Source organism: Salvelinus namaycush, chromosome 28, assembly GCF_016432855.1.
Source record: "Salvelinus namaycush isolate Seneca chromosome 28, SaNama_1.0, whole genome shotgun sequence".
NCBI classification, from domain to species: domain Eukaryota; kingdom Metazoa; phylum Chordata; class Actinopteri; order Salmoniformes; family Salmonidae; genus Salvelinus; species Salvelinus namaycush.
Genome location: NC_052334.1, coordinates 29159721 through 29171831, shown reverse-complemented (window position 1 = coordinate 29171831; position 12111 = coordinate 29159721). Strand labels below are relative to the sequence as shown.

Sequence of the window (12111 nt, the reverse complement as noted above, 5' to 3'; positions counted from 1 at the left end):
AATCATGATGATCAAAATTGGAAGTACCTGTACATGTCACGACTTCCGCCGAAGTCGCTCCCTCTCCTTGTTCGGGCGGCGTTCGGCGGTTGACTTCACCGGCCTTCTAGCCATCGCCGATCCACTTTTCATTTTCCATTTGTTTTGTCTTTGTTTTACACATCTGGTTTCAATTCCCCAATTACATGTTCATTATTTAACCCTCTGTTTTCCCCATGGTTTTTGTGCGTGATTGTTTTATGTATGTTCGGTCCGTTATTGTGGGCTCGGTATTACGACATGTTATTGGAATATTTGAGTAAAGTTACTTGTGTTACTCATCTCTGCTGTCCTGCGCCTGACTCCTCTGCACCAGCTACACCCAGACCACTACAGTACAGCTATCTAGAAGAAGAATTATGGACAATAACTCTCCTTTTATGGATATTTCACCCAAAATTGTCACACACATCTAATCAAATAATATTCATTATAAAAGAAAATACAAAATAAGCAGATTCATTCATCGGTATCACAATCCAATTCCATGTGTTCAATACAAAGGCAGGTTTGCTCATTGTTTTGTAGACTATCCATTGGTGCAAAGAAACACTACCCACAATAGACATAAGGAAAGGCTAATACAATGGAGGAGCACAACTGATATGAATGTATTGTGAGCGGACCAAGTAATTGGGCGTCACTCTAAAGCGGGAAGGTGGAACAAACGAGTCAGGAGTAGGTTTTCTTGATTGAACACAGTTCTATATTGAGGGCATTTGGTCAACACAAACACTCCAACATAATCAATGAAAATCTCCCAAGGGAAAAATATCATACATCTTCTTCTCCAGATCAAACAGGAACACAATACGATTGTCTTTAAACTACAACAAAAGTCACGGGATTGTCACCGTCTTAATGGTTCTTCATAGATAGCTCCTCTGTCTCTGTGGCCATCTTCCAGAGATAGTTCTTCCTCCCTCTCTCCTGGTTCCATACTCTCTCTTATAGGGGAAGGAGAATATCTCATTAGTAGTGTCAGCTGTGCTTAATTGCCTCTGGTTACCTTGTCTCCCATGCCTTGTTGGGCTACCATCCGTGAGCCCAGCCTGCCCTCTGGTGGTCCTTCCACTGTATAGACTTCAATCCACACCAAAGCAAAACTATAAATGGAAGTTGCCAATGATGCGGACTTAGGAGTAACCCAAAGTTACTTGCAAACAATGCAGTTGGGTTACTTGTATCTCTGCATGTCCGCAATATTGCAAAAAATAAAATAAAAAAGTATACAGTCCATTGCGTACATGTTTCCATATATTGTACATGGTAGGACACTGATGGGGTGATTTAGAATTGTGTGCAGTATACTGATTGCTGGAAACAGTTGCACACATTTCTCTACTGATGAAAACAATGTATTATATTCTGTGAATGTGTAACAGTATTGCTTCTGTCCCACTCCTCGCATCGAACCAGGGACCCTCTGCACACATCGTCAACAGTCACCCTCGAAGCACCGTTACCCATCGCTCCACAAAAGCCACGGCTCTTACAGAGCAAGGGGAACAACTACTTCAAGGTCTCAGAGCGAGTGACGTCACCGATTGAAAATGCTATTATTGCGCACCCCGCTAACTAGCTAGCCATTTCACACCGGTTACAAACGGAACACTTAACAGTACATTTTGTATTCATGGACGGCATTTCTATTTAATTCAAAAGGTGTTCTAGGATTTGCAAGTCAGGTACTAAGGCAAGAAAATGATCAGAAGTTCTGTAAATGTATTTGAGCATTGCGGTTCTGCTATAGATACGAACACAGATCCAAAAATTGCTAGTACGCGATTGAGAAAAAATATAATCTTGGTTATCCCAGAAATAAGTCTTGCATAATTGGTCAGATGATGTTTGCATCGTCTGTCCACTAGAGACTAGCCATTATTCTACCTCAAACATCTTATTTTTCTTCTGTATAATGGCTTTCACACATTTTGTTTGTAAAAAAAATTAAAAGGGGAAAGGAGGGGAATGCACGACCAACTAACCCTACACCTACAGTGCCTTCGGAAAATATTCAGACCTTGACTTTGCACATTTCGTGACTTTATAGCCTTATTTTAAAATTGAGTCAATTGTTATTCTTTTCCTATTCAATAATGTCAAAGTAAAGTGTGTGGTCCTGAGCGCTCTGGAGCAGGTTTTCAGCAAGAATCTCTGTACTTTGCTCTGTTCCCCTTTCCCTTTATCCTGACTAGTCTCCCAGTCCCTGCCGCTAAAAAAACATCCCCACAGCAAGATGCTGCCACCACCAACATGTATCACCATAGGGATGGTGCTAGGTTTCCTCCAGACGTGACGCTGGCATTCAAGCCAAAGAATTCAACCCTGATTTCATCAGACCATAGAATCTTGTTTCTCATGGTCTGAGATTCTTTAGGTGCCTTTTGGCAAACTCCAAGCGGGCTGTTGGTAAAGTAAGGGTATAGCTTTAAAACACTAAAGTGCATTATGGGTAACGTAGTAAGTTAACTTTCGTTTTCGATGCAATTGTTGTGGTTTGCTCCGTTAGCTCACCATTTTATTTTGTAATTCAAACTACATCACATGATGTACAAGTTTAATAAATGTCAACTACTTCAGTGGAATTCCAGACCAACACCTCATTAGCAGCGGATAAGATCCCCAAATGTGGGAACTACCCCAGAGCATCGTACATTTCTCAGGACCTGGAGCTAGCAAGTGAACGTTACCCTGAGCCATCCCGACTACGGTCTGGAGGCAACGTAAGAAAGGTAACAGGGCTGTCATGTGCCTTTTACTGAGGAGTGGCTTCCGTCTGGCCACTCTACCATAAAGGCTTGATTGGTGGAGTGCTGCAGAAACGGTTGTCTTTCTGCAAAGTTCTCCCATCTCCACAGAGGATCTCTAGAGCTCTGTCAGAGTGACCATCAAGTTCTTGGCCACCTCCCTGACCAAGGCCCTTCTCCCCCGATTGCTCAGTTTAGCCAGGCGGCCAGCTCTAGGAAGAGTCTTGGTGGTTCCAAACTTCTTCCATTTAAGAATGATGGAGGCCACGGTGTTCTTGGGGACCTTTAATGCTGCAGACTTTTTTTGGGAACCTTCTTTAGATCTGTGCCTCGACACAATCCTGTCTCGTTGCTCCACGGACAATTCCTTCGATCTCATGGCTTGGTTTTTGCTCTGACATGCATTGTCAACTATGGGACCTTATATAGACAGGTGTGTTTCTTTCCAAATCATATCCAATCAATTGAATTTACCACAGGTGGACTCCAATCAAGTTCTAGAAACATCTCAAGGATGATCAATGGAAACAAGATACACCTGAGCTCAATTTCAAGTCTCAGAGCAAAGGGTCTGAATACTTACATAAATAAAGTATTTCTGTTCGAATTTTTTTATACATTTGCAAACATTTCTACAAACCTGTTTTCGCTTTGTCATTATGGGGTATTGTGTGTAGATTGCTGACGATTTTTTAAATGTATTTAATCCATTTTAGAATAAGGCTGTAACGTAAGAAAATGTGGACAAGTCAAAGGGTTTGAATACTTTCGGGAGGCACGGTTTCCTAAGAAAATGTAATCACCACCCCATTCCACTACTTTGACCCTAACTGATCCTACACCAAGCCTACGGCCTGGGAGGATGGGACTCTTTTGTTCAACACACCTTGTAACTCTTCTGCAGGAAAACCTCATACACCCAAGTACTTCTCTGCAGCTTCCCCCACATCTATAGCATACCACACCTTCTGTTCTACTGATCCTGGCAACCTCAACCTGTCTCTCTCGCACCGGGCACTTCTGATAACCCCATCAACATGGGCAACCCCACAATTGACGTTTTTTTCCGCCGATACTACACATTCCTTTGGTCCATGCCCTCCTGCACACTTCTCACATCTCGGAATCTCCCTCTTACACACTGCTGCAACATCACCATAATGAGGAGCAACCAGACGCTGCATTTGACGCATTTATGAAATTGCTTATTCCAGTTACTAATTAGCATGTACCCATTAAGAAAATGAGAAAAAACTATTAAATCCCTGTAGTTTGATGAGGAATTTAAAAATTGTATGGTTGAGAGGGATGAGGCAAAATTAATGGTAAAAAAGTCTGGCAGTCACAACCGACTGGCAAACGTACTACAAATTGAGAAATCATGCGACTAAACCGAATAAAAAGAAGAACTACACTATGAAACAAAGATAAATTACATAAAAGAATGATAGTAAAAAGCTTTGGAGCACCTTAAATTACATTTTGGGCAAAAAGACTAACTCAGCTCATTCATTGAATCAGATGGCTCATTCATCACAAAACTGATATTGCCAACTACTTTAAGGACTGTACTAGACCCCTTACTTTGAGTAAAGCCAGTGTGTCTATGTATGCATATGACTCAACACTATACACGTCAGCTACTACAGCAAGTGAAATCACTGCAACACTTAACAAAGAGCTGCAGTTAGTTTCAGAATGGGTGGCAAGGAATAAGTTAGTCCTACATATTTCAAAAACTAAATGCATTGTATTTGGGACAAATCATTCACTCAACCCTAAACCTCAACTAAATATTGTAATACATTATGTGGAAATTGAGCAAGTTCTGTCTTGTTCAAAACATGATGATACAACAGTAGCTAAGATGGGGAGAAGTCTGTCCATAATAAAGCGCTACCAGGCCTTTTCAACAAGGCAGGTCCTACAGGCCCTAGTTTTGTCGCACCTGGACTACTGTTCAGTCGTGTGGTCAGGTGCCACAAAGAGGGACCTCGGAAAATTACAATTGGCTCAGAACAGGGCAGCCCGACTGACTCTTAAATGTGCAAGGAGAACTAACATTGATAATATGCATGTAAATCTCTCATGGCTCAAAGTGGAGGAGAGATTGATCCCTCCTTGTTTTTGTAAGAAGTGTTGACGTGCTGAATGGACCTAGGTGTCATTTTAAACTACTAGCACACAGCTCAGACACCCATGCATACCCCAGAAGACATGCCACACGGTCTCTTCACAATCCACAAGTCAAGAACGGACTATGGGAGGAGCACAGTACTACATAGAACCATGGCTACATGTAACTCTATTCCACATCAGGTAACTGATGCAAGCAGTAGAAACAGATTTTAAAAAACAGATAAAAATACACCTTATGGAACAGCAGGGACTGTGAAGAGACACACAGGCACACATACACATGATAAGACACTTACTCTACACACGTACACATGGATTTTGTGTTGTAGATATGTGATAGAGTAGTGGCCTGAGAGAACACACTTAATGTGCTGTGAAAAGAGTTATGAAATGTAATGTAAATTGGCAGCCGCTAATGGGGATCCTTAATAAATACAAATAAGCTTTGCATCTGAAACACCTTAGTGGGTTCGGCACAAAAGCTCTCACGGGATAACTAACACATCCCAACATGACTTTACCAGGTAAAGAATCTGCTTCAAAAGGACAGACAATGTCTTCTCAGTTTTATCACGCTCGCCACCGGGTCTGCGTCGCACCAAACGGCAGATGTCAGACACAAGGAATCTTCAATCAGTGGCTCCACCTCAACGCCACCCCAGTAATCACTCCTTTCAAAGGCACCTTGCTCCGGAGAGCAAAGCAAGTCACAGGTCTTGTCCCTAGGCACGTGACGTGAAGTGACCGCTCCCTCTAGACGAGAGAAACCTGCCTTCACCGATTTAACAGTACCCAACTTATTTTCTACCCAGCCTGAGACTACATATGGATCAGCCAAAAGGCCGGGATCCACTTTCTCCAAATATTCCACTCCCACTGGGCCTGAATCATCCTTTGCATGACCATCAGGGTGAGGCTCAGAGGTCTTCAACACACATGCCACCACAGGTAATGCTCGTCAGGTCCAATTTCTTAGCCATCAGAGAAATCAGACTACAGTTTGTCCTTTGTGCCATTCTTCCTCAACACACATCTTCCCACTGCACTCGGCTCTTCTCCTTCGCTGTCCATAACCATGTCTATCTGTTCACCGCGCTCATGCTGCGACTCCATCCGCTGTACTGCTTGCAGAACAAGCACTGATGTCCTTTCTCCAATAATCACCTTCTGTTCCTCGCTCAATTTACTAGTCTGGCTATCTCTGGCCTCTCCATGCTCCCAAAACATCCCACAGTCATCAGCCAGTTCTCCTCCTCGTCATCCATTTTAGCAAACAATCATGTAACTGCAGCACTTCTCTTCTTATTCTTCTTCTGTGTAGTTTAAATGGCATTTGGCAACCAACTTTACAGGTTAAAATGTTTTCCTTCATTAGTTAAAATCAGACTACCAGAGTGAAACAAAACATCCAATGATAACACCAAAATGATTAACAAGACAATTAGCAGTTGGGGTGCGTGTGCAATTGGTAATTAGTGCAGGCTATGGGATGTTTGAAAAGCAAATTGGCAATTGAAAGAAACATAAAAGCCATATAATTAAGTTAGCATACATTATGCCAATATCTCCTCAAAGAAGCCAAGTCTTTACAGAATGGATCAGCATCCATGTTTATAATGAGAGAGGAGATTGTCCGTTAGCACTTTAGGTTGCCATCTCATTACAGCACATACAGTAACTTGCATGAGGACCATGCAAATGTACAATAAAAGGTGTCTAGATTAGAAACAAAAGACCAGAGCAAAATATTACATCAATAACATACAATACATATTCAGTAAACATGTTTTCAACCTAAGATACATGTGATATGCTGAAATGATACAGGTATAGCCTACTGTACGTTTATAACATTTTTTAATGTTTTGGTTCTGGAGTTTCATAAAATTTGAATACGTCAATAAAATCGAATGTTGTTGCTAAAAGTCACAGATTTGTAAAATCTATAAATATTGTGTAGCATATGTTTAGGTTGATTTTTAGATGAAAATGTTATTGGACCTATAATGCTATGATACAGATAGCATAGTGTACTAACATTACTGCAAGCATGACGATATTTGAAGCTTTTCTTTAAGGTATACTGGCGCCTCCTCTTGTGAAGAATCCTCAATCACATGGCAGGCGTGAAAACAGCATGCTCTCACTCTGTGCCCTTGCAATTGTCATGTACTATGGGTTTCACTACCCAGACAACTAAGAGGGGACTGAAAAGGACTTACAGAACCACTGTCTCCTTCAAATTCACAATGTTGTTTTATTGTCCCTTGCTGTCACAGGGATAGGGAAGAGGGTGAGGTACAGACTACTTGGCGGCAGCACTAGAGTCTTTAGCGTTCTCCTCAGCAGGCTTCTTCTGGGGCCGTTTCTGAGCCACACCATAGGGCACATGAGCCGCCACAGTCCCCAGCTCCGCAGCCCCTTCCACATGGAACATCTGAACAACGAAGAATATGCGAGGCCGGATCTTCTCCAGCATAGGCCCCTCAGGGGCCCCAGCAAGGAAGAGGGCCTCGTCAGTGTCCAGTCCCCAGGATCGAAGTGTCTTCAGGGCCCGGGTGCCTGAGCTGGCCGCGCTGCGTGCCGTCACCAGGTAGGTGCGGATGGGGCAGTCCATACGCTGGCCCTTGGCATAAAACTTCTTCTGCAGCTTCCCCAGAGACTCCAGGAACCCCTTCAGTGGCCCCTGAGAGGAAAGGATAGAGAGTGAGTTGCTGCACGATGGGGCCTAACACTGAACATGTCACAAAATCTACAGTAAATCTACAGAGACATTAAACCACTTCAGCTCACACTACATTTCACCATCCGTATGAAGTACAGAGGGATATTGATTTGTCAATTGACTAACTATTTAGATTTAGCTGCATATCCAATTGTGTTTGAATGTGTTACAGAATTTAACGTGGACCGGACATACATGGTCAAGAAGCGTGTTCTCGTGTGCCTTCTCATGCTCAAAGAACTTGTCCAGTCCATGGGCCTTAAAGATGCGCTCCGACTCATCAGAAAAGAGCACTGCGTCCCCATCGAAGGCCACTCGCAGCTGAGTCTCTGACACTTCTGTTCTCTTCTCTGGTGGGTTAAACATGGTGGCTGCCGCAATCCCTGAGAGAGAGTGAGAGAGGGTGAGAGAGAGAGAGAGAGAGAGAGAGAGAGAGAGATTACTCAACATGACTTGTTCAAGGTAAGCTTTTTTTACTGTATTAAACAACTACATAACAGTGTTACGAGACAGATCAAATGTTCTATTGATAAGACTGATTTGTCCCAATCAACAGTGTCTTCAACTAACAAGACTATGCTCTCACCGGGGGGGGGGGGGCGACATGAGCGGGCTACAGGGGGATTTGCTCCCACAGTTCATACTTCAGCTCCCTCACTTTTATGTCCCTATTTAAAAATAGCAAAAATTGCTCTGCCGTTTCCTGGTTGTTAAAATTTGAATAGTTTGCCTAATTTCAGTTTATGTGACAAACAAGCAGTCATTGTGTAGAGAATCATTGTACCAACTAAGCCACTGTGAAATATATTTTCCATAACCAACAAATATTTTATTTTCAGCAGTTTAAGCTGGTGTACAAAATCAAAAGTAATAGATGCAGAAGGAAACTTAAGAATGGTAAGCATAGAAATAGTGCACATACAACAGATCTACCGCTTCTTAGACTTTCTTTCAATGAGAATGACAGATCTATGTGAATTTGGTCAGGTCGCCCAAAAAGTTACATATTGCATGGTTACTGCAGATGCTGCATTTTGTTTCCTATGTTGAAAGTCTTGTGTTGGGCCCAATGCTGAGGAAGACAAGGCCTTCACCCAAGCTGGGTATTCTAACTGGAAGAATGCTATTGATAGTGCCAAAGGATTTGCTAGGCATGCCTCAAGCAAAGAGCATTTGTAATGCACTGCGGAAATAAAAATTTGTTTGAAGTGCTATGGGAACATCAGTGTCAACCCTTGTTAATGATGGGCAGCTGGCAAGAATCTCATGTATTTGTCGGCGATTGTGAACATTATTGAGTTCCTTTTGGGGCGTCCACAGCTACATGAGAAAACACATTTTCCACTTGACAAACGTGTTCAGTCAGCACAGAAGCAGCATGCTACACCCGAGGAAAACTCAACTAATCCAACTGACATTTGAGGGGGATCTTACAAGAAGATTTCAGGGAGAATGGAATGATCGATTACTCAGGAAGTTCCTCAGAGCATCAAAGAAGCTGCAACCCGTTTGAAAAGGTAGCTAAGATTGAAACAATTTAGCTGGTTGGTTTTATCAAGATCTTGCTTTAGTGTGTAGGGCGCTGTCCATGGTGCTGATAGAGCGCAGCGAGATTTCATGCCATTGAACCTGTCACTTCTTGGTCAAAATAATTTTTGTTACTTTTATGTTTATTGTGGTATACCGTGATATCAGCAGAATTTTATATAATTCCAATGCAAGAACCCAAATGACGCCTCTAGGTATAGCTACATATCGGTATTTTCATCATAGAAATAGATAGGCTACATTCTATTATGGTTGTCTTGGTAGCCTATTGGTTTTCATTGCTGTAAATGGAACTCTAGAGATGTGTTTATGGCAGGCTGACATTGTAGGATGTCCCTTTTTTTAAATTTTTGCCTGAAATGACAAACCCAAATCTAACTGCCTGTAGCTCAGGCCCTGAAGCAAGGATATGCATATTCTTGGTACCATTTGAAAGGAAACACTTTGAAGTTTGTGGAAATGTGAAAGGAATGTAGGAGAATTACACACAATAGATCTGGTAAAAGATAATACAAAGAAAAAAACAACCGTTATTTAGTATTTTTTTGTACCATCATCTTTGAAATGCAAGAGGAAGGCCATAATGTATTATTCCAGCCCAGGTGCAATATACATTTTGGCCACTAGATGGCAGCAGTGTGTGTGCAAAGTTTTAGACTGATCCAATGAACCAATGAACTAATTTCTGTTCAAAATGTTGTATCAAGACTGCCCAAATGCCTAATTTGTTTATTAATAACTCTTTATGTTAAAAATTGTGCACTCTCCTCAAACAATAGCATGGTATTCTTTCACTGTAATAGCTACTATAAATTGGACAGTGCAGTTAGATTAACAAGAATTTAAGCTTTCTGCAAATATTAGATATGTGTCACGCCCTGGCCATAGAGAGGCTTTTATTCTCTATTTTGGTTAGGCCAGGGTGTGACTAGGGTGGGCATTCTAGTTTCTTTATTTCTATGTTTGTGTGGTTCCCAATCAGAGGCAGCTGTCTATCGTTGTCTCTGATTGGGGATCATATATAAGTTGTCCTTTTCCGTTGGGTTTGGTGGGGAGTTAGTTTCTGTTTAGTGTCTGCACCTGACAGAACTGTTTCAGTTTTTCACTTTGTTATTTTGTTCGAGTGTTTTTGAGAAATAAAATATCATGAACACTTACCACGCTGCGCTTTGGTCCATGCCTTCCGACGAGAGACGTTACAATATGTCTATGTCCTGGGAAATGTTCTTGTTATTTACAACCTCATGCTAATCGCATTAGCCTACGTTAGCTCAACCGTCCCATGGAAGAGAAAACGATCCCGAAGAAGTTTTAATTGATTACGTGGGTCGAATTTGATTCACAGAAGTGTATTGTGCCATATCACAATGTCTTGCTGAACTCTTGCTGAACTTGCTGATTATTTTATTTTTTTAAGCGGGCCTGTATAGGCCTATTTATGTTGCAAGACAGCTGTGCATGTCTGCATCTCACTGTAGTAGGTTCTAGGCTATGTTTTGGTTATTTGGATCTCCCTTCGCCTTATGTTTACTGTTAATGTAACTAGCCTAAATATATATTGTGTCACACCTTTATCGATCTAATATTTTGTTTACTAGGCCTACTACTTAGTACCGCTGTTCTGTTCGCATTCTTTCGCATTCGCAATTGTGTCAATATTCTAAGCCAAACTGCTATTCAGCATTTTTGTTTGCATGCATGAATAACTAGGCTACTACTTTCAGCATTTAGTTTGCATTATTTTGGTAAGACAGCTGTGTGTAAATTTGCCCCCTCCCTGATTTCAGCAGCCCCCTTAGTTACTTTATCCTGGCGCCAGGTCTGGCTCTCGCCCACTTACCCTCCTCCAATGCCTCTCTGACCTTCATGGGGTCAGCAGACAGGTACAGGTTAGTGTGGTAAGCCTTCAGGTACCCAATGGGACTGTTCCCACCCGTCATACAGAAACGCTCAATGAACAGCCCTGCAGAGGAAAGAGAGAAGGGCATAGAGTCATTGTACTGGTTCCTGCCTGTAATTAAGGGATAACAGTTACCAATGCCTTGGGAGATCCAAAGATGCAAAGAGAGAAAAATGCCCAGAGAGGAGTAAAGAGAGAAAATAGTGGATTGAGGGGTGAGCTGGATGGAAAGAGCCTGAGAAAGTGGCTCAGTCAGGACAGATGTTTCCACTTGGCCAGACTATTTTAGTGAGGGTAGGACTGAACCCCTCATTACCCACACCCCCAGGGCCCAGAACCACATCTCCCAACTCCCCTCATCTCAAAGGACGTGTGGAGTGTGGAGCGTGAGAGTGATCGCCCCAACACCATCCTAGGCCAACCAGTGGCCAGAGCTGTGTCTAGTTATTTCCTAATTTCATAGTAATCTATAAATCATTTTATTAAAGCACTATGACATGCTACACAACCACAGTTTACAAGGGAATGTAACATACTAAACAACATTTAGCCTTTGACCTCACTCTCTCTTTCATTCTCTTACATTCTCTCTCTTGCTCTATCTATCTCTCTCGATCTATCTATCTATCTATCTATCTATCTATCTATCTATCTATCTATCTATCTATCTCTCTTGCTCTCTCTCTCTTGCTCTCTCTCTCTTGCTCTCTCTTTCTTGCTCTCTCTTTCTTGCTCTCTCTCTTTCTCTCTCTCTCTCACACACACACATTTGAGCTTAAAGACTTAATGACCCACACAGCTGAAGTTATTCTGTGATGTTTTGAGCAGGCGTGTGTCCTGAGGAGGGACACAGGGCCATAGGGTCATACAGGCTGTGTGGGAATGGGGAGGACCAGCTGTGTGGAGCACCCAGAGCACCGTCATCATCAGTGCATCAGAACAGCTTCCTCTCCTGGAGCCCTTAACCCCCTAGAGTCTGTAACGGCCGTCGTAATCCTCCTCGTCTGAGG

At 42.3% G+C, this 12111-nt stretch overlaps 1 protein-coding gene across 1 annotated transcript; it reads right to left on the bottom strand.

Moving 5' to 3' along the window:
• Positions 1-6787: 6787 nt before the first annotated feature.
• Positions 6788-8045, bottom strand: LOC120023827 (cytosolic 5'-nucleotidase 1A-like). The gene is made up of 2 exons (XM_038967945.1): positions 7849-8045; positions 6788-7614 (listed from the first exon to the last, which is right to left on the bottom strand). The coding sequence occupies exons 1-2, from the start codon at positions 8017-8019 to the stop codon at positions 7234-7236; spliced, it is 552 nt and encodes a 183-aa protein (XP_038823873.1). The 5' UTR covers positions 8020-8045; the 3' UTR covers positions 6788-7233.
• Between the last annotated feature and the right edge of the window lie 4066 nt (positions 8046-12111).

Coding starts and splice junctions, on each gene's coding strand:
- LOC120023827 (XM_038967945.1), bottom strand. CDS start 8,019: ATGTTTAACCCACCAGAGAAGAGAACAGAAGTGTCAGAGACTCAGCTG. Junction 7,615..7,848: donor AGAACACGCTTCTTGACCAT/GTATGTCCGGTC, acceptor CTTTCCTCTCAG/GGGCCACTGAAGGGGTTCCT.